Raw genomic sequence first — 23,834 nt, forward strand, 5'->3', positions numbered from 1 at the left:
TATTTTATAATAACAAAATAATCCTAATTCCTCTCTCCCATTCCTTGTATCATTGCTGTCATTAATTTCACTTACATGTATAAGCATAGGTAACAGGGTATGTACATGGTATATACATAATCGGGAGTGGCCACTTGCAAGATACTTACATGTATGTGGAACCAGAAAACAGAAGTCCTTGTGTTTATTTTTAATTTTATTCCAGATTTATCTGTGAAAATACATATTTAGAGTGAGAAAAATTATAACAATAGCATATTTTTATAAAATAGACTGTTATAAGTTAGTCAAAGGAGTTAGCAGATTATTCCACATGTGACAATTGTAATAAGTTCTTCTAGAGCCAAGTGAAGTAAGCAGATCTGTTTTTAAAAACAGTGGATTGAACCACCAAAATGTATAAAATAGGACCATACTTTTCAAACTAGAAGGAACTTTATAGAATTCTGTAGTCCATTCCTTTGATCAAGGTCAGATACCATAGGGAGCCAATGTGTGGTCTTCATCATTTGGACTTGCATTCAAATCTGAGGCTTTTGACATTCAGAATATGTGGTTTTGGCAAGTAAGTCACTCAACCCAGTTTGTACTTTTTAAAACGGACATGATATGACAATGGACAATGGACATAACAGTGTGTACCCTATAGTGTCATTCTGAGGGTGAAGTGCAATAATTTATGTGTAGTTACTTTGTAAATTCTGATGTGCTCACTACAGTTTCAAGTAGAACTACAACTGGTAGCAAGGACTGAATTTCTTTTGTTCCTGAGAACATGTGGTATTTGTTTTTCCACTCCTGAAATACTTCACTTAGGATAATGGTCTTCAGTTCCATAGAAGTTGCTGCAAAAGACATTATTTCATTCCTTTTTATGGCTGAGTAGCACTCCATGCTGTGTGTGTGTGTGTGTGTGTGTGTGTGTGTGTGTATTTTTTTTTCTCCTCTCATCTGTTGATGGGCGCTTAGGGTTGATTCCATATCTTTGCAATTGTGAATTGTGCTATGATAAGAAATGTTTAACCTTCTCCTATCTTAAGTGCTTTCTGTACTTTGTGCAGGTTCTTAAGTGGGAAGTGGAATTGATGGCCAGAATGGCAAAAACCATTGACAGCTTCACTCAGAATCAGACCAGGCTGGTGGTTATCATTGATGGATTAGATGCCTGTGAGCAGGACAAAGTCCTTCAGATGCTGGACACTGTACGTTTGAACCGTCTCGAAACTTGTCATTGTTACGCTGTGGCAGCCGAGAGGATGTGTGACTTCGTGAAATATCTCAAATGGAATGGAAACTGTGGTTTTATCTGATTAGTACTTGTTACTCTTGTGATTTTTCTTTTGTAAAAACAGCCATTCTTTACACAGAAACTTAGCAAAAATAAATGTTTCATCACAAAGAGATTTAAATAATTTTAGCTTAATGGCAGTGTCAGAAAAAAATGAATAGAGCATCTCTTAAGTCCATAGCATGGCTCCAGCTTTTCTTTGCAGATAGTTATGATTAGAATCTGAGGTAATTTAGGGAACCCACAGAATTTGTAGAGTTTTTTGTTAAAGTAGGGCATGTCGGCTGCTCTCTGTAAGGTTATGTTATTGGCAACAGAGGCTTAACTGTGGACAGAGACCAGTGAGCCCAGTACCTTCTGTGTGTTTCCCATGTGTGTTGACCTTACCTCTTACGCAGGCTGTAATCATCTCAGAGCAGGACAGTAGTAACTGTTTTCTTTTCAGGTTTAATCACTGTCAGATGGTGGCAAGCCCAGATTGAGCTGTCAATAAAATTTGCTTTCATGCAGTATAGATTCTGATGAAAAAGAAATACTATTTTAAAAAAACATAGTCACCAAAAGACGGCACATATTTTGAAGAGTTGTCTTGTTTTGGATAATTCAAAATTTATGTTACAAGTATACATTTCTTCTACCACAGGTCCGAGTTCTATTTTCGAAAGGCCCATTCATTGCCATTTTTGCAAGTGATCCACATATTATCATAAAGGCAATTAACCAGAACCTCAATAGTGTGCTTCGTGATTCAAATATAAACGGACATGACTATATGCGCAATATAGTTCATTTGCCTGTTTTCCTTAATAGTCGTGGACTAAGCAATGCAAGAAAATTTCTTGTGACTTCAACAACAAATGGGGACATTCCATGCTCGGATACTGCAGGTAAAGATCAAGCTCCTAAAGTACTTTGAGTTTGAAATAGTTTTTTAGTTTTTCATGGTGACTCTCCTTTTACCTTGAAAAATATTGTTGATAGTTCACGTCTCTTTAATATAATATACAACAGAATTTTACAGTAAGCAATGCTGTCGATAAATTCTTTAAGGGATACAAGAAGATGCTGACAGAAGAGTTTCACAAAACAGCCTTGGGGAGATGACAAAACTTGGTAGTAAGACAGCCCTCAATAGACGGGTAAGATGCCATTCGTTTTGAGCTACATGTTATTGCTATTTATTTGAATGCAAATAAAATTAAGGTGATGCCACTTAAATAATCTTTTGTAAATATTGCATTAAGCTCTTCAAAAAAGTGTTATCACTGAATTTCCTTTCAGCTTAAGGTGTTTCAGGGACTGTGTGTACCTAGAGCCCTAATGACTGTACATCACATAGGGGTCCCTGTCCTCTCTCAGCCTATTCTCAGCCTAAGTGCTGATCCAGACCCCAGGCCAATTGAATGGAAATCTCTTGAGAGTGAGATTTTTAAAGCTTGCCAGATGCTTTCATCCAGGATTGGGAACCGCTGTGTTCATTCCTAGTCAGGTTGAGATTATTACTGTTGCTGCCACAGATGTGGGGGAGAAAGGTTTGTAGTGTGAGAAAACTCCTGGCTTTGTCTTCCTGTTGGCCTTCCTCCTTCCCTAATGTTTGTCCCTAATGTTTGTGGGATGTGTACTCTTTTGTCTGTAGCCACACAGAGATTTTTGTACCCTTCCCAGCTACCTTGGGTTTCTCCTCCAGCACTGTCCCTGTCCTCTCCCATCTTGTCTGTATGGCCATGTTCCTGTGTGTGTCTATATACAAATGACAGGAAGACGTCCACTTGCAGGAGAGTTGTGGTAATAGTTCCAGTTAGGGGCAGCTAAGTTGGGCTGCCATTAGCATTTTTTCTGATTGGCTACCATTAAATTTGGACATTTTACTCTAAAAAAAAGCCTTCATGAACATTTTGATTTTATGCTTCTGCCCTTTACAGGTATAGGTGCAAAGTTATTGTGATGAATGACAATTAATGGCACTAAATTCAGAAAAGTGATTTATCATTTCGAACTTCTCTCCTGGCAGTCTGGACTCTTGGGCACCCCTTGGTTGCATCATGACCTTAGACGAGGACACACCTTCAGTGTGCCTGTTCATCCTCTTGGAAGACGGAATTCCTTAGCCCACCTCACCCCTGGAGTGCCTTTAATTCTTATGGAGATGTGAGGATAGTTAGAGCAGCTGTTCCTTTGACGTGAATATCACACACTTAAAAATAACCTAAAAATCAAAATACTGAATCCTTAAAACCAGACAGGGGCTTATTTGCTGTATTACTTCAGGGTTTCTATAAATACTGAGCCCCCATAGAGTTTGAATATAATTCTCTTTACACAATTTTGCTTATAATCTTAAAGGCATTGAGCTTTCTCTAACTATACAACTATAAATCAAAATGCATCTGAAGCTAAATCATAGGTTTTGATATAGTTGCTGCTAGTATCACTTTATAACTGCTCTATAAAAGTTCAGCCTCAGGGATAATAATCACTGCTCTATAAATATTTCTCTTTGACTAAAATTTTGAATTTTTTGTTATTGTCGTAAGTATCTATTAACTTCTCAGAAAGACTTCAGTTCTCAGACTTGAAGTGCAGGTTCGTTCTCATTGGTGACACGCTGTTTCAGGATACTTACCGCAGAAGGCAGATGCAGCGGACGATCACTCGGCAGATGTCCTTTGATCTTACGAAACTGCTGGTTACTGAGGACTGGTTCAGTGACATCAGTCCTCAGACCATGAGAAGATTACTTAATATTGTTTCTGTGACAGGTGACTTTTGTTTCTTATTGCCTATGGTAGATAATAAGCTTTAACATTAACAAAGCAATTTAATTTCAAAGACAAAGGGATCTATTGTGGTTGTATGTTTCCGTCTCTGAATACCAGCTTTATTTGTGTTAAGTGTATCTAATGAAGTCAGTATTAATTTTAACAATGAAAATCAACCATCAGTTGTACACTATTATTTTAAAACTTGATGCTTTTAAAAATCTTTTACCTCATCTTAAGTGTAATTTTTCTCTTTATATAAAGATAATTTTATGCCAATTTATATATAACTGAGTATAATTAACTTATAATTTAAAATGTTGAAATTCAGATTTTATATGCTATTATTCTGTTTTAATTTTCATATACTTTAAAAATATTGACAGTAATATTGAGGATTATTGCCCTATGACTGAATTCCTTGCATGGAATTCTGATCTTCACCTTGTTAATTCTTATTTGCTAATTAGCTTTGGGGCAGTGATTTAGCACTTGTAAATATATGTAATTTAGCTTGTAAAATATATGTCTCCATATGGCATTGATTTGCAATATTTACTAGTGTTATATTTGCAATATAACACTTTGTAATATTTACTAGTGTTAACTCTGAATACACTAGAATTGTGTTTTATATTAATGTTAGGGTTCATGCTATGAATTATATTCCATGTGAGGTTGTATCTAATGTATTTACAATAATTTTGGTAATTATATCCTTTTAAATGAGGTCTCAAGCCTCACTATACTTACTTGCTATGTTTCAGCGATGGAGATGGTTTAGCATGTTATCAGCGTATACGTACTCATTTAACAAATGTGTGGCGGGTGTCTGCCTTGTGCCAGGTACCGGTCTGGGCATTGTGGAGATAGGCAGTGAACTAGGTAAAGTCCCTGCCCTAATTGGGAAGACAGAAAGATGCTGTGTTGTGTAATGATGTGTGCCATGAAACAAGACTGTGGGAAGGAGCTAGCACTCCCTGTCACTCGAAAATTACTCCCATCAACGCACGAACAGATTGTCTCTCCCTTCGCTAGAAGACCTTTTGACTCTTGCTACCACTGCCTCTAGCCACTGCCCACTTCTCAGCAAAGCTCCTGCAGAGAACTCTGTGTCCCTGTGTCCCTCTTCTCCCTCTATTCCCTCTCAGCTCTTTGAATACTCTCTTGCTCTCAGTCCCATAGCAAAATTGCTTTTTCAAGGTCACCAATGGCTTCCACTTAAGTGTGGCATTTTGGAAGTCAAAGCATGGAAGTCTTTCAAGGCAGAAGAGTGACCAGCACATTGTCAGATGCTGCTAATGGGGTCAAATAAGACCCTCGAGGACTGGCCTGGCCATTAGGTTTTGTAACACAGAAACCTTGTGCATATATTATTGTACCCTAGGTCTCCAATTCAGTTCTAAAAGGTTTTTTCATCAGCTTTTTCAGTTTATAAGTAAGTTCTAGAGGAAGTAGATTGGCAGTGTTTAAGCCTGTTGTAATACTTTGCTTTTCGTTGCCTGGTTTTTTAAACATTAGTTCTGTGTTAACTTGTTTACACTCTACTGAGAGTAGAACTCCTCCCTCCTCATCACAATTTTTTATTAATCCATTTCATACTTTTTTGTTTTATTTATTTGTCTGCTCCACTGAGCATGAGCTTCATGAAGCCTGGAACCATATCTATTTTGTTGAGTGTTTTATCCCTGGCACTAGTGGATCATTGATTGTGACTCTTGTGAGTTTCTGTAGCCTTCAAATGCTTGTGACAGTAGCTAACTTGGGTGGAATGTGAAGACCCTGTCACTGATCTAGTAGACAGGATCCCACCTTCCAGGGAAAAGAATCCAGTGATGAAAATGTAGTTTCCATGTGTGAGCAGATTTGCTGAGGGAAGAGAGTCTGGGGATATGGGAAGAATTGGAGTGGGGATTGTACATCTATATCTATTAGTAGTAGGGAAAGGAATAATTCACATTTCAATCAAAACAAATAGATGTCTTAGTCTAGATACAAACTAAATTGATAATGATGAAGTAAAACTGACAGTTTTTTAAAATTAAAAAGCAACAGTTCCAGCAGTTCAGAATCCCTGCCAAATCAGGGTGAAACCGATGGTGCAGTGAAACAAAGCATCTGCACTGAAAGTTTGAGGATCGTAGCTGCCTACATGTAAGCATGCCCAGTGGTAGAACACCCCAGCAGTAGGCAGGGTTGTTTTAGAATATGTAAATCATTTTCGAGAAATACTATAACTCAGTTGGTAGGTTACTTACATAGGCTACTCTTAGTACATAAAGATGAACGCATATGGGATTGCTCATTCACCCATAATAAAACCAGAGAGGACTAGCATGTTTGGCTGTGTTTAAGGCTGCAGTCTCCAACCCCCCGGCCAGGGACTGTTAAGAACCAGGCTGCACAGCAGGAGGTGAGCAGTGGGCCAGCCTGTGAAGCTTCATCTGTATTTACAGCCGCTCCCCATCGCTCACATCACCGCATAAGCTCTGCCTCCTGTCAGATCAGGGCAGCATTAGATTCTCATAGGGGCACGAACCTGACCATAAACTGCATCCGAGGCATCTAGGTTGTGTGCTCCTAATGAGAATCTAATGCCCCATGATGTGAGGTGGAGCTGAGGTGGTGATGCTAGTGCTGGGGAGCGGCTACAAATATAGATTATGATTGGCAGAAAGGTTTGCACAATAAATGTAATACGCTTGAATCATCCCCAAACCATCCCCCACCACTGGTCTGTGGAAAAATTGTCTTCCATGAAACCGGTCCTTGGTGCCAAAAAGGTTGGGGACCGCAGCTCTAAAGTACAGTCTGCTAAGAGCCTATCAATGGACCTTAAAACCAGTGGCACCTTTTTGGTGCCAAAAAGGTTGGGGACCATAGCTCTAAAGTACAGTCTGCTAAGAGCCTATCAATGGACCTTAAAACCAGTGGCACCTTTTTGGTGCCAAAAAGGTTGGGGACCGTAGCTCTAAAGTACAGTCTGCTAAGAGCCTACCAATGAACCTTAAACCAGTGGTACCTTTTTGGCATCAGAGACCGGTTTTATGGAAGACAAATTTTCCATGGACTGGGGTGCGGGCTAGGGGATTGGGGAGGGAGGTGGAGCTCAGGCCATGAAGCTTCCCTGACTCCCGCCTGCCACTTAACTCCTACTGTGCCCCCACTCCCCCCCTTCTTAAGATTCAAGGAAGATAATTTTTCCACGAGAGGGGTTGGAGAGGTATAGGGCGACAGGGGATGTGGCAGAACTCTGCAGCCCAGAAGTTAGGGACCACAGCTTTAGAGGATCAGGGCCCATCATGGGTGAATTGATGTTCTACTGTATGATTGTGGATGGCGGCCAGATTACATATATGCCTGCCTCCATTGTGGCCAAAGAGGTGTATTTCACTAGTGGCAAATCCAAATTTAAAAATTTACTTTAGAATTAAACAGAATTGTTTTTAAGCCCTAAAAGGCCTTACAATACAGCTCTGTGGATTCTAGAAGCCATATAAGTACTAGATTGAATTTGTAGTATAAATTAAATGGCAAATTAAAAAATTTTCGTATTAAATTGTTTGTGAACATACTAAATATTTTGGTTAACATAATATTACACATCTTTTAATTTTAAAATGTTCTCGTATTCTTTAAAAGGGCGGTTACTGAGAGCCAATCAGATTAGTTTCAACTGGGATAGGCTTGCTAGCTGGATCAACCTTACCGAGCAGTGGCCGTACCGGACTTCATGGCTCATATTATATTTGGAAGAGACTGAAGGTGTTCCAGATCTAATGACATTAAAAACCATCTATGAAAGGTACTTTGTTTGACCTCTTTGTATTTAACTTGATCTTATGTTGAGTTAAAAAAAAAAAGTTAATGCATATCAAGCAAACTAAATATAAAATATGTATAAAATATGCACTTTGGATTTAACTGATCATTCTTAGTAATTCCGTTATAATATTGGAGTTCTTTTAACACAGGTATACATCCCATCATATAAAATTTACAACTTTATTTGGACATATTCTTTGTTTTTCAGGTATATAAAGTTGTATAAGTTACCAGTTTCTTGTCAAATTCACAAAGTTATAATTCCTTTGTTTTATAAAACACTTCAATTGTTTTGTAACACTTCAAAGGTTTCAATTGTTATTCCAAATAAACTATCTCTTAGAAAAAAAGATAATACAAGGGAACTATACAAATAATTTTATAAAATGGGGTATAATTGAAACCACTGTTTTAAAAATGTCAATGAAATATTAAATATAACAAAGGATTTAGTATATCATTTATATATTAAAACTTTTAAGATTTCAAATAATTTTTCTTAGAGTATTGTCAGCATTAGTTTTCATAATTTTCTAATCCCTGTTTTTTATGTGCATATTTTACTTAATGTTGTGTAAGTAAATAACTGGTTTTAGAACTGTAGAGGGTTGTTGTAGTATTAGTTTTCAGATTTGAGCTCCTCTAGGTTTTGCTGTTTGTGCTAAATTAGTAGTTTAAACCCTGTGTGCTGTATCAAGTAGGTGTTCCAGTAGATACAGTGATATGTAAGTACCACAGGCCTGTGGAAAAGTGGTGGTGAATTGCATCTGGTCTTCGATGTTTTAGAAGTCATCTTATTGTGAGATACATGATTGGTTTTTCTCTTGGTTGTGTAGTAAAATACTAAGTTTTATTTCCTGAATAAACATCTGCATCTATTATAACACAGGTGCTGGGTAATTATGAGTGCTTGCTAGATGAGCACAGTAATAATGAAACAGTTAAAACTTAACTTTTAAAAAGTTTTAACTGCTTAGTCATAATTCATACCAAAATAATGGGATTTATTTTTCACATGGTATATTTATACATGAAGCCCTATTTAACATAAACATAGTCCTTTGACACTCTCATTTATCCTTGAGATTGTTGTTGTTATTATTTGTGTATAAACAAAAATATGCCCAGAAAAAGGATAAGCCTTCATTTAGGAACAATGAACTGGATTTGAGTTTAGAAAAAATTTCAGGTAAAATAGAGCGATGGCTTAAGAAATAGTGGAAGTCATTTGAGACTGCTTTACATTCTTAGATTGTGTCTGAATTGGTATTGTTCCAACAGTAATATATTACTCTAGGAATATATTTCTGGGTTTCAAGAAATGTGAAAACTTGGGAACAAGAAAACTATTTGTCTCGCAGCGATCCCTATTTAAGGAGGACAGGTTGCTTAGCATCCCTAACCTCTCTTCCTAAACGCCAGGTACTCTAATAGGTATCTTTTTTTTTTTTTTTTTTGAGACAGAGTCTTGCTCTGTTGCCTGGGCTTTTATTTATATATAAATATTTAGTTGTCCAGATCATTTCTTTCTATTTTTTAGTAGAGACGGGGTCTTGCTCTTGCTCAGGGTGGTCTTGAACTCTGGACCTTGAGCGATCCACCCGCCTCGGCCTCCCAGAGTGCTAGCATTAGAGGCGTGAGCCACCGTGCCTGGCCTCTGCTAGGTATCTTATGTATTCTTGAATCTTTGTAAAGTTCAGAGAGGTAGTTAGAATGGTTCCATACCATTAAGAAGGAACATTGAAGTTCAGAAAATTTAAGTAACTTGCCAAAGTAACAGCTCTTAAGTAACAAAGCTAATATTTCAATCCAGGTATCTCAGACTCCACATACTACTTTTGAGCCTGTCACTGTTCTAAGCACTTTACATTTTAACTTCGTTGAGTCTTAAAATTCTGAGGTAGGCCCTGTTATTATATTCATTTTGCACATGAGAAAACTGAAGCCCACAGAAGGTAAGTCACTTGCTGAAAGTCTCATAGCCAGTCAGTGGTAGAGTTGACATTTGAAACAAGCCACTGTGGCTCCAGAGTCCATGCTCTGAAGTGTGCTCACCTGCCCCTCATGACATCGTTGTAGTATTGAAACTTCTTTAAGCTATAGCACTGCCAGGCACACTGAAGAAACTGAAATTTTATCATGAAATTAAGGGTCTGAAGTTTTGACATTTTTGTGTTCTCCATTTCTTTCTAGAACATTACAAGTTATAATAGCATATTTAATATTTAGGATATTTCAATTATTTCTTGTTAACTTTAATAACTAATCTATGTAGCAGACATTGCTCTATTAGTTTTCTGCAACTTTTCTTTGCCTTCATAAAAACATCAGTTTTCCCTATTTAAAATAGACTATTATCACCTTTTCCAGTTTTCCTTCTTTTTCTTTCATTTTTTTTAAACAGTGAATAATTCATGTCAGTCTTTGGTTTTGGTACGGAATAGGACTCAGGCGAGCCTCCTTACCTTCCTTTAGTTGAATGTGACGTGCAGAAGTATCCTGGGTCTCAGGATCATAGGGACATTGATTGGTATCCCGCACTCTAAGGACTGTGTGGCCTTACGTGTCCTGTGAAGGGGGTAGGAAGAGTGAAAGAGAGTCTGTGTCCCCAGACACAGGAGATGGAAGCAGGAGAGATGTGAAAATAAACAGAAAGTTTTAAAAGCCCTCCAAAAATATCCGTATTTCAGTTCCAGCCAGCAGAAATTTATTAAGCATCTACTGTTTGCAGCACCTGCTGCTAGATGCTGGGGATGTCATTATTTGGATAAAACATGTCTTCCTTGATACCTTGGCTCTTCTTTTCTTAAGGAAACCAAGATGAGTAGGTGTTAGAAGTCTAATTGTTTCCCTTGGTTTTTTTTTTGGCTACACTAGTTCATATTCTTCATTAACATGTATTTAGTGTGAGTTTTTATTAGGAGCCAAAGCTTATATAGTTGTTGTTCATGCTTTTGTGTGTTGCAGGGGCTGGCTGGGGAGGTGGGGTGAACGAAGGGACTAATACAAAAGCATCATATGCCCTTGAGGAGCTTATATATTTTTACTTAAAAAATTGTTTTCTATTTGAAAATACTTTCAAACTTACAAAAAAGGTACAAGAGTAAGAATAGTATGAAGAACACCCATATACCCTGTATCCAGATTCACCTGTAGTTAACATTTTAATTTTCGTTTGCTTTGTCATTTGTACTCACTTTGCCTCCTGTGCGCTCATTCTCTCTCTCAGGTATTTTATACACCTGTCTCCATCTACCCATACCCACACACACACGCACAAATGCTCACGTGTTTTTCTAAACCATATGAGTGTAAATTACATATAGCATATCATTTGCCACTAAATACTTGAGTGTTGCAGAATTTATGATCTGAGTGAAGGTAAAATGTAAACATATTTGAAGCAACTAGAGGAAAACAAAAATACGATGTCTCCAACAATGAGCCAGTTAAGTTTTATCAATACCAGGCTAAATCATTGTTTTCTAGATGGTAGAAAACTTCTTAGTCTAAAACTACTGTTGTTGCTGATAGAAAATTGCTTAACCTTGTAAAACTTTCATTCTAATTTGCAGCATTTTCAGTCTCATAGGAAATTCTCAAAAATTTATATTTTTAATTAAAACATCTTATAAACAAAAAGGAATATGTAACAGTTTAAAGATAATAGTAATTATTACACACTGCTTATGAAATAGAGCATTTATGAAAGAAATATTTTGGGGAATATCTTTCATCATATAATAAAAATAACTTGGAGTGAATTTTTATAGGGGGATATTTTATTTTGTTCAAGTAAATATACAATATTATATACTGGAGGTATAAAGAGGCGACATGAACTTTGTTTGCTGTTAAAGCAACCCATTAGTTTAGACTTCAGCCCTTGGTGGGCTCGCTGTTCATGAGTGGGTGGGATTGAGGGTAAGTCTGAGATTTTTTTTTTCTTTTTCTTTTTTAAGTGAAATAAGCACGTATGTCTTATATGCCTACAATTACAAAAAATATTTTGCAGATAGTCTAAGGAGGAGAAAAAGATCATATATAGTAAGTAGTCTTTGAGAATTCATAAGGAATTGACTAAAAATAATTAAATATAATTAAGTGATTTGGAACGAAAAACTATAGGAAGACAATTTGATCAACATATTGAAAAACCAGATATTGGCATATGTGAGAATAATTTAGATGACTCTGTTTCTAGTTAACCATGGTCGAGTTCTTTGATACTATTGCTTGTCATTTGAATAATAAAAAGTTTTATTTACAGCCGACAAAAAGCAGCAGTATATAATTGATATTCATTTATTTTATTAAGAAATCTGATTTGGTAAAAACAATCAGAAAATAGTATTTTTAGCGCTAGTAGTAAAATTTATTTTTTTAATCCGTAAAAAGCCTCATTTATTTTTATAGCAATTTGATGACACATCTGCTTGCTTTATTCAGTTGAAAAAGAAAATGTTGGTTCTTGGTGTTTGGTAAAATTGCTTTGTTAAATTATTTTCTAAATTGTTCAACTTTTAACAAATGACATTTGATACTAACACTGGAAAGCAATTTCAGCTAATTAAGTAGATCCCTCTATAAACCATTGGAACATTAAGATGACATACTGTTCATTCAAGATTATTTTAATTGGTACAATTATTGTAATTTTCTTGCAATTATGTGTTGAGCTAAAAGCTTTTGTCTAGATCATTTGAGGGGTTTTTTTGTTAACATACATTTAGTAAGAAGAAAGAGAATAAAATAAAAACTGTAGGGAAAGATTTTCTGTCTACTTTTTATTACAGATTTTTAGACAACCATTGAAATACAGTACTTCAGTATAAAACTTTATTTCTGGTATTTTAAGCAATGATAGAGATTTTTAAAAGATCAACTTAAGTAGTTTTCATGAAGATAACGTTTTAAATTTCTGTTTTAATACTCAAGCAATCTTGAGATAATATGGTCAGAATAATTTTGTTATAAGGATAGCAACACACTTTATTTTGGTATGCTATTTTGATTTTTTAAAAACAATTGAATAGGTCCTGAGGGAACTTCGGAATGGTAGCCTTTTTCCATTTCATTGAAATAGCTATTTGCTGAACAGACACTATGGACATCTAATTTATGGCCTTTATAGACCTACCTGATACCTTTAAATTATTGAAGTAATGGTATTTTCATACATTACTTAAGACATTTTTCACGATAAAACGTATCTTACGATATTTCTTCCTGATATTCACCCAAAGTTTCCGTAAGCTTAATTTTATCTCTTCCGATCATCTCATCCTTCTACTAACCACCTTCTTTCTCCTTCACTTGCTGGCTGATAGTAGCTCCCCGTGCAGCACCACACCGTCCCTGCCCATCTTTTGGCCTGGATTATGCACAGGCTTGTTTCTTTTGCACACGGGCTTAGCTATGAATGTGAATAGCATGAAACATTGGATGTTAGTTAGTTTAGATTTGTGAAGAAGTTGTCTTGTTTCCTTTGTAGTGCAAGGTGCAGCCTTTGTACTAATAATTCTTCTCTTAATTTAGGTTTTGAGATACTAGAAATATTTATTCCAAATACTGTTTCAGGCATGCTGTTTTTGATGTTTTTTTATATATTGCTTAGAGAATTTTAATGAAACTCTTTGTTCTTAATATTATATGACTTCTCTGTAGGTATTGGTGTTGTCATCATTCAAAATGTATTCAGTTGCTATCTTGTATATAATTATTGTTTCCATCTTTATTCTTAAAACACACTTGCCCTGAATGCAGGGGTTGAATATCTTATCAATATCTTTATCTTTTTAAAGAGATAGCCTGATCTCGTTCTTTTTAAAATCACAGGATAATTCTCCATATAGAAGTGGAAACTAAGCAGGCTTGTACTGAAGTAAAGATTATATAATCTATAATAGAAATCACATTTTATCTGGATGGAAATAAATAACATTAGTATATTTTCCAAGTTTAGTGTGAAAAGTGAGCCTGTAAAACCGTGGACAAAGATACCTGTAATCAGATGTAATATTGACCTTTGAATGTGCATTTCTGGTTTTGCATTATTTTTATTCACTATCTTTGTGGAAATTAATTTGAAAATGCAAATTCCTAAAGATAAATAAAAATAAATGCAAAGGGCAGAATTTTTTAAGTTTATTTTGATGCACCTGCAAATCATGCCTACTTCTGTTGTTTTGAGGAAAAAAATGAAGTATGTTAAACTAGACATGTTTGATTTTTTTTGAGTTTATCTATTTCGCTACTTATTTCTGTTGTTGTTGCTATCAGACTTTTAGTACTATCCAAAGGTGTGAGAGAAATTAATGGAAGAAAGGTTAAAATTCACTGATTATCCAAAAAATAATTATTGTGTAGCAGTTATGGACCAGGCACTGTTCTAGGAGCTGGGGTACATCCATGAACAAAACTGGCAAAGATCCCTCCCCTGAGGGCCTTGCACTCCAGCAGAGAGTGATGGGTAATAAACAATATATATAAAATACATAATTAACATGTTAAAAGGCAACAAGTGCTATGGAAAGAAGAAAAGGTAGAAGAGAATTAGGGAGATAAAGAGTAGTGCAGGTTCCATGTTAAGTCAGGGGGTCAGGATAGTCTTCGTTGGGAAGGGAGGAGTTGACCAAAGGCTTGAAGGAGGTGAGAGAATTAGCCAAGCAGATCTCTCAGATTTTCAGGCAGAAGAAACAGTTTGGACAAAGGTCCTAAGACCAGAGAGCACCTGCAGTCAGCACTGGAGGAATAACGACATCGCAGGTGCTGGTGTGGTGCGAGGGGCTGCAGGGAGGGGAGTGAGTGGGAGGTGTGGGCAGAGTGGGTTCATGCAACCCCTTTTGGAGAACCATTGTAAGGCCTTGGTCTTTACCCTGGGTAGGATAGGGGTCCACTGCAGGGTCTTGAAAAATTGTAGCCATTCGCCTGACACTCTAGTGCCTATTACTTGGTTGTTTCAGTGCAGTTTGGCCTCAGATAGGGAACTCTGTTGATCTAAGGGAGCATATTTTGAGAATCTCGTGCTGGGAAGGGGATGGGAATGGACCTGGGTAGAGAAATAAGGGTACATGAAAAATGCAGAACGTAGTTGGCTATCCCACAGTAAAGATGAAATGAGGGATAGAGCCGGACGTTGGGGTACCTATTGATAGTCCGACTACTCAGGACGCTGAGGCAGGAGGATTGCTTGAGGCCAGGAGTTTGAGGCTGTAGTGTGCCATGGTCACACCTGTCAATAGCCACTGCACTCCATCCAGCCTGGCAACCTAGCAGGACCCTGTCTCTGAAAAATAAAAGAATATGAAACAAGTGGTAGAAAATGGCCCATAGCGGCACCTACAAGAGAGCCAGGAAATAAAAAAACGTCATCTACAGTCTTGTTGCAGGGTACTGAAAGAAAGTGAATTAGTTTTTCTAAACATATGCAAGAATTTATAGGACAGCTTTCCCTGCGTGTCTTTCCTGTCACAATAGTTTCTTGTTTTTTAGGGTCATTTTATTCTTTATTTTCATATAAAAAGATGGATTTAGAGCCTACTTTTTGGATCATTTCTTAAATTGCCTTCTTTCCCTGTGCTTGCCAACTGCATGATCTGCCCCCCTTGTGTTTGAAGCCCTGGTTGTGAGTGGATGAAGAGCGATTCGTGTGTCATTGAGGACTGCTGGGTATAGGAAGGTGTCATAGACAGGAGAGCATCCGAGTTGCTTTTAGGATAATGTTGAATTTAAGTTATGGAGAATATAAAGTAGAAATGATGGTCTTTGCATATCAAACTGGTCTCTAAGAATAAAGGGAAATAATGGGTCAAAATCCATATGCAGCTCCCGGTGTCCTCAGCCTGTTGCTCCAGCCCCTTCTCTCTCTTACTTTCCACTGTTCCCCGTGCTCTTCCCTCACCCTCCTCCCTCTCTCCTGCCTCATCCTGCTGGTCCATCTTAAATGCTGCTGCCTCAGGAGACTTTCGTAAGCAGGCACCTCCCGTTCTTCAAGACTTTACTAGGTGAGTCCTGTATTTACTGGTATGTTCTTTCATAGCACATGCCGTAAGTACCCTCTTATAAGTATTTGCATTGCTGTTTTCTTAATATTTTCTTCTGAATGAGACTGTAAACTCCATGAGCTATAACCAACAGCCTTCAACATTGCTGAATTCCTTGCTTCCAGACAAGTGCTTAGTATTTAGGCGGCAGTGGGTATGTCTGAAAGAATAAAGAAATCAGAGAATGACATTTGGCTTGAGGAAAGCATGTATTGGGGAAAGAAGGTAGATGAGAAGCCTCACTTTATCTTGAAAAGAATCCTGTCCATCTAGACCTCTTCTTTCTTTGGTTCTAAATGTGGGTAAAATGTTTCTTTTATTATTATGCTAGTATTTCCCTGGGCCAGACACATACAGTAAGGCCTCAGTACACATTGACTGACTGAATGGTGACTTCGTATTTCACCTACCACTCGGTGGTTTCTGCCTTTTGTCAGGTGATGCTAAAATCACAGCAGTGTTTTTGAAGGCATTACCCGACACTTTGCATTCAACTGCATTTCTCAGTTTCTTACATTTACGAATGTCCTGGTCTGGTAGAGTTGCTTCTTATTTGGCAGCATCTAGACTGGTCCCTCCCACTTCAGTCTCTTCTTACCGACTGTTGCCAGTAAGCATTGTTTTGAATGGCTGTGTGACTTAGACGACTCCATTTTTGTCATGGTAAACATTTTGATTGTGTTACATTTGTTAAACATTTATCGAGTCTATTATGTGCTAGGGCAGTCTCATAAAAGTACTAGATAATATATTACCTGACCCTCAGTACATGCCACACATTGGATTAAGCACTTTACCTAGATTGTCACATTTAATACATTTTGAGTATCCCTAATCTGAAAGTCTGAAATCCGAAATGCGCCCAAATCTGAAACTTTTGGAATACTGACATGCCGCTCAAAGGAAACGCTCATTAGAGAGCATTGTAGATTTCTGATCTTTGGATTAGGTATGCCAGGCCAGTACTGTAAATATTCCCAAATCTGAAAAACTCCAAAATCTGAAACACTTCTGGTCCCAGGCATTTCAGATAAGGGATATTCAGCCTCTCCTTATAACCCTAGGAGGTAGAGAACAGGAGCCACCTAAGATCTCACAGCTTTAACTGTAGAGCTTCCCCAGGCCCATTTCTGGAAGCCGGGAGCGTGTCCTCTGTATCTGTGATCGAGGCCGTGGGTCTGAGGGATTAGAAATACAGAACTAAACTAATTTTTTAAATTTCTAGATATATTTTATTCAACTTTTCATTGATATACCCATAAATATTTAGAATAATTGTGTTTCACTGGGAATGTTACAGTAGGTAGAAATTTTTTTAGAGCATTGGATTTATCTTTTCTATTAAACAATGCAAAGTTCTTACCAACTTATATAAAACTTCAAATAAATGCTTTATTCACTTCTGATTGTGTTTAGTAACTATAGTAGGTTTTGTATGGAAAGCTTAAAAAAAATCAATTGTGATATTTAGCATTTTCACAGGTTGTGCATCTGTTTGTTTAAGCATTTGTACCATTTTTATGTCCACTGAGTGGTTATAATTTTTTTCTAGGTAGTTTTTTTTTTTCTTTTCCTTTTCTTTCTTTTTTTTTTTTCAATAGAAACAGGGTCTTGCTTTGTCACCCAGGATGGAGTGCGGTGGCATGATCATAGCTCACTGCAGTCTGACACTCCTGGGCTCAAGCCATCCTCCCACCTCAGCCTCCCTGAGTACCTGGGACTACATGTTTCTCTAAAATACATGTTTTAATATGTAAAAAAATATACATTTAATATGTAAAAAAGCATCATTACCTTTGCAGGTTTACAGTTTATATTATAATACAATAAGAGTATTTTGTATATTTATACTTTTAAAACAAATCTGATTATTGAAGGATTCAGATTTACCAAAAAAATTAAATATGCCTTTAGAGATGAGGTAGCTAACTTTTTTCTGGAAGTTAATTTTTTCAGTAAAGGTTTATGATTTCAGAATTTCAAATCAAAATATTTTTAAGACTTTTTAAAATATAAGAGTAAACAAAAGTAACGTCCAACAAAAATGCTAGCTAATTACAACGCTAAGGTAACTTGAGGTGCTGATGTCAAACTATGCTGCAAAAGCAGCTTCTGTTAGCATTTTTCAAGGAGTCCACAAGATGGGAGTATTTCACCAGAAACATTATTAGCACGTTTGGCCAGAAATAAGATGTCATGCATTTTGCCTTCCCCTTTCCGTAACAGAAAAACAAGTGAAAAATAGAGTTTAATGAAAGGTTGGATTTCTTCTTTTTTTTTTTTTTTTAAATGGCTTCGCAGGACATTTGTCAGCACTGAGAATCATGACCGTAAGGAAATGAGTGGTTATCTAATCATATGGCAGAGTTTTAAAGTTTATTGCTACCTTTTTCTCCTAAAGTTCTTTTAAATTAACTTTTGGGAAAAGGGTGGATATGAAAAAAAGAGTTTTAAAAATTGATCTGCTTACAAATTTGTATTTAGATTTAAAAATGTTAAATCTTAAACATTGTAGAACTTGGGTTCTATACTTATTAGACATTAAATCTTTTAAGATAGTGTATGTAATAAAGGTTTTGCTTTAATCTAAAACAATTCAGAGATTTATTTTGAATTCAGAGCCTCCATTCTCTATTCTTATTATTCAGAATTTTATTACAGAACATTTGGTTCTATATATGATTAATGTGATACACTTTTAGATTTCTTAAAGGCAACAATCACAGAGACAATTCTTATCACTTGGTAGCAACTCATGATATTATTAGTGTTGCCTAAAACAGCTATGAAATTTGATGTCATGTACTGTTATCTGAACACTTTTAAATATCATAACATAAACTTTTTTTTTTTAAGAGACAAGGTCTCACTCTGTCACCCAGGTTGGAACTCCTGGGCTCAAGTGATCCTCCTGCCTCCCAAGGAGCTGGAACTACAGGAACTTGCCACCATGCCCATCTAATTTTTTAAAATTTTTTGTGGAGGCAGAGTCTTGCTATGTTGCCCAGGCTGGTAACCCCTGGCCTCGAGCTATCCTTCCACCTCAGCCTCCCACAGCACTGGGATTATAGGCATGAGCCACACACCCAGCCCATAGTATAAACTCTTTTTTTTTTTGAGACAGAGTCTAAAACTCTGTTGCTCAGGCTAGAGTGCTGTGGCGTCAGCCTAGCTCATAACAACCTCAAACTCCTGGGCTTAAGCGATCCTCCTGCCTCAGCCTCCCAAGTAGCTGGGACTACAGGCATGTGCCACCATGCCTAGCTAATTTTTTTATATATTTTTTAGTTGTCCAGCTAATTTCTTTCTATTTTTAGTAGAGACAGGGTCTCACTCTTGCTCAGACTGGTCTTGAACTCTTGAGCTCAAACAATCCAACTGCCTCGGCCTCCCAGAGTGCTAGCATTACAGGCGTGAGCCACCGCGCCTGGCTAGTATAAACTCTTAATGCCAACAAACAGGCTTTGATTTTTAATGATAGATAACCATTTTCATTTTCACATTTGAGTCAATTGTGAATTGTTTTGCCCATTTTACCTGTTTACTGAAGTCTTCTCTCATTACCCTAGCCGAGGTTACTGTTTTGCCATCTGAATTGCTATTATCTGATTACTTGCATGGTCATAGCTGGGTAGATATCATGCTGTAATACACTGTTTTTCAGAGTTTTACTCTCAGTGGAAACCTTTTTCCAAATGATATCTTATACAGAATCCCAATAAATAAATCAGAATTAGTATAAATTAATTGATTCAAATTGTAACATTTCCTAATAAATTCAGTTAGTGAGAAAAATGGGCTACTCTGAAGAATATTAAAATTAAAGAGTTGTGGGCTGGGTGTGATGGCTTATGCCTGTAATCCTAGCACTTCGAGAGACCGGGGTGGGAGGATCACTTAAGGCCAGGAGTTTGAGACCTGCCTGAGCAACATAGCGAGACCCCATCTCTACAAAAAACAGAAAAATTAGCTAGGCATGGTAGTGTGTGCCTATAGTCCCAGCTGCTTTGAAGGCTGAGGTGGGTAGATCGCTTGAGCCCAGGAGTTTGAGGTTGCAGTGAGCTATGATGGCACCACTGCACTCTAGCCTGGACAACAGAGTGAGACCCTGTCTCAAAAATTAAAAAAAAAAAAATTGAAGAGTTGGAGTTGACTGTTGCAATCTTACATCAGTTTAAACATTTACTTGTTTCTATAGTTAATTTTGGGAATATAACATTGAGAAAATCCTAAATCATAAGTAGTTTCAAAAGTTACCAATTTTTAAACTCTCTTTGCAATGGCAATATGTTTTCAATTAATCTGATCCAGAAACTTAAAAGAAGATTAATTGGGAATATTGTTTCATAGGTGAATCACAAATTGTATCTTACAGTTGCTTACATTTCTTAAAATTATTTGAAGTGTTGGATGTTGTTTCTCTGACTAGGTCCTGTCACCTAGGTCATGTCGTGCAATTTTCTAACTGATTTTTATGCTCTTTGCTTAGGCACGTAGGCTGTAGTAGGATAATGGCTTGTGTAATTTTGGAAACAGAAAAGTGCTGGCCTGGATTTTTAAAAAATGATGAAGGAATTTAAATATATGCATGAAGATGGAGGAGAAGCTTTATTTGAAAGTCTGCAAAAAACTGAAAGTAAACAAAAACCTAGGATGACATATTAGTACAGGCTTATATGTTGTTGTTCTTCAATGTGTAAACATGTAACTACATTCTTTTTATTATGTTTTTGAGGAGTTAAAAACGTGTAAATCATTAACTGGAGGATTTTGAGCCATGTCTGCACTGGCACAGTGAGCAGGGCATGGGCTTCGGAAGCAGGCGCTGGCTGGTGCCTGCTCTGCTGCTTACGTCCGTGGGCCAATCGCTTACCTCTCTGAGCCTCAGTTTCCTCATTTTAAAAATTAAAATAATACCTCATGGGGTGTTGAGAGATGGAAATTAAATAAACTAGGTAAAGCATCTGGCTCAGAGAATGGCCCACTGTAGGTATTAAACAAATCTGAGCTCCTATTTTATTTCCCTATTTTTCATAGCTTTTAAATTTGTATTTTCTTGTTGGAGTTGACATAATATAACAAAAGGGATACTGGGCCCCTAAATGTACCTTACTGGGAACATTTGACATAATAGGCATGAATGAAGTCAATGCCTCATCAGTGTTGTAGTTGAACCTGAGTGGATAACTCTGCACTTTTGTATTTTACCCTCCCTGCTTGTTTTTTGTTTGTTTGTTTTGAGACAGGTCTTGCTCTGTTACCTGGGCTATAGTGCAGTGGCGTCATCTTAGCTCATTGCAGCCTCAAATTCCTGGGCTCAAGCCATCCTTCCCCCTCAGCCTCCCAGAGTGCTAAGATTATAGGTGTGAGCCACTGCGTCCGGTCCCTCCCTGCTTGTCGATCCTTTCTCATCCTGGTGGTTACTAAAATTTCAACCTTAAAGCCAAGTGGAATTATGCTTCAGGTGTCTCATTTTTACACCAAAAACCAAGGGAGCTCAGACATGGAAGGGACATCTCTGATCTGTGTAGGCCAAGGCTTTCCTTCATCTCTGTGAGAGAAAAGAGCATCTGCTTGCACGGGGAGGCACTGGAAGCAGGTATAGGGCCACACCTGGAAATCAACCTCAGCCCCTTTGCAATGAGGGAACTGCAGTCTAGAGAGGTTAAATGCCTTGTCCCAAATCACCTACAGTTAACAAGTGACACAGCCTCTTAAATACATTTTATGTCTTTTAAAAAATTAATCTCATTGCTTTACAGTCAAAGACTATACAACCTTCTAAGTTATCTGAGATCATCAAGTCTGGATTTAAAGGAAAGCACTGAAGTAAATACCGTGCTCATTTGTCTCAAAATACAGCCAAGTTGCATTTTATGCAGGCCCTGTATCCCTAGAATTACCGCTTTTATCAAAATTACATTTAATGAAAAGCATCTAGCTTGTAAATATGTATTAAATTTATATAATAGCTTCAACAGAAGATTGTTTTCCCTCCAGACATTGGCTACACTAAGTTTCCTAGTCAATTGAACACACTGGCAAATTGAATCATCACTGTAAATTCACTAAGCCTTGTTTCTTTTTGAGTGTGAATGCTTTTATGTCAAAATAATGAAGGGCTTTATTTTAAACTATAAAGAATAGGATTTTTGTGGTCATAAAATTTTTCCTCCTATTATTTCTAGTCCTAATTAATTTTTCAGTTTCTGACCCTATTTTTTATTCGTGCACAAAACAAGAAGCAAGAGCAGCTGAGACGTAACTAAGCTTGTGCCAGCAGCGCTGACTTAAAAACCACTCAGAGAGTGGCTGTCACTTGGAGCAGAGGGGCTGTGTTGCTTGAGGTGTTGGTGGGTGGAGCGGGGCCTTTGCTGCCAACGCCAGGTTCTTGTGCTACCCAGTCGAAGCCTAGCTGAGGCCTACCCGCAGATAGACAACTTGCGTGTATGATGACATTCTGCCGAGTTTGAATATTGAACATTTTTTGTCCTTTAAATGACTTGCCTGTGGCTGGCAAGATGGTTGCGCTTGTAATCCCAGCACTCTGGGAGGCTGAGGCAGGAGGATTGCTTGAGTCCAGGAATTTGAGATTATAGTGAGCTGGTGATTGCGCCACTGCACTCCAGCCCGGGGCGACAGAGCAAGACCCTGTCTCTAAAAATAAATAACATGCTTACGTGCTTCCTCCATTCATATAAAAAAGTAATCTTGGGGCCCTAATGTTTTGACTAAATAGATCATCTTGGAAATGCACACCCTCAATGGGAAATAATTTTTTTAAAATGTAGAGTATGCTCTTCCAGCAAGTAAAAAAATAACATTGTTTAGCTCTGTCAGTGGTTTCCGTGGCAACTTAGACAAGTGTTTCCATGATGTACATTATTTAACCCTAAATAGACCATCCTTAAACACATAAGTCAAATACATTAAATATTTGCAAGTGTCTTTTTTAAAATCAGAACACACTTGAAGGTTTGTCATGGTGATATATTTGGCGTGCAGAATATAGAAGTGCTGTGTTGTTTCCTAGCTTATTTACTGCATAGATTGCCTGTAAAAATGTAAACATACCTTTGCAGGCTTTGGAAAGTATTAGTGGAAACACCTGGCACTGTTCACATTGTCATCTTGAGAATCTGACCACTGTGTGCACATAGATGCCTCTTTATTTTCTCTTCCAACAAGTTCTTTTCTCCATTGAAAGTTGTGCACTCAACGCAGTCTTATATATGTGGACAGTTTCAGCTTTTATTACTTTTATTACTTTAGCTGTGGCAAAGAAAGCGACTGTTTTCTGACCCCATAGGCTAATGTTCTTTCCAACATGATATGAAAGGTGACTCATGGAATAGTTATCAAACTACTGCAAATCGTCTTAGGAAGGATTAAAACTTATGGGATACAGCAAAGGCAGTTCTCAGAGGGAATTTTATAGCTATATCTTCAGTTGTAATAGACTAACTTTACACCTAAATAACTAGAAAAGAAGAGCAAATTAAACTCAAAGCTAGCAGGAGAAAGGAAATAATAAAGGTTAGAGTGGAAAGAAATAAAATAGAGAATAGAATAATAATAGAAGCAATGAGACTAGAATTTGTTTATTTGAGAAGACCAACAAGTTGACTAGTCCAATGTGGAAGTCCAGGCTTGGAGCCGGAGCTGGGGACCAAGGTGAGTGGAGGTGGCTTGAATAGGAGTTGCTGCCAGGCTAGGGTCTGCCTCTGAGGATTGGTGAGGGTAAACAGTGCTTGATCGTGGTGAATTTTTTTCAAGTATTTTTCCCAATCTGTTTGGAACCCAGGAAATGAGGATTTTAATTTGGGGATTAGATGGGACAGGAAAAAAACCCACAATTTTGTATGGATTACAGGTTGGAGAAGTCGTTACCAATATTCCTACCATTGGATTTAATGT

General features: G+C 37.3%; 1 protein-coding gene across 1 annotated transcript in view; it reads left to right on the forward strand.

The window, feature by feature from the left end:
- Positions 1 to 23,834, forward strand: part of KIDINS220 (kinase D-interacting substrate, 220kDa) — a 129,154-nt gene that overhangs the window by 74,078 nt on the left and 31,242 nt on the right. Inside the window, exons 15-19 of the mRNA XM_012639944.1 lie at positions 1,062 to 1,202; positions 1,932 to 2,175; positions 2,339 to 2,427; positions 3,903 to 4,047; positions 7,690 to 7,852. Coding sequence (XP_012495398.1) covers positions 1,062 to 1,202; positions 1,932 to 2,175; positions 2,339 to 2,427; positions 3,903 to 4,047; positions 7,690 to 7,852 — 782 coding nt within the window. The remainder of the gene's footprint in view (positions 1 to 1,061; positions 1,203 to 1,931; positions 2,176 to 2,338; positions 2,428 to 3,902; positions 4,048 to 7,689; positions 7,853 to 23,834) is intronic.

The sequence above is a fragment of the Propithecus coquereli genome, unplaced genomic scaffold (assembly GCF_000956105.1).
Source record: "Propithecus coquereli isolate 6110/MARCELLA unplaced genomic scaffold, Pcoq_1.0 Scaffold145, whole genome shotgun sequence".
Lineage (NCBI taxonomy): Eukaryota > Metazoa > Chordata > Mammalia > Primates > Indriidae > Propithecus > Propithecus coquereli.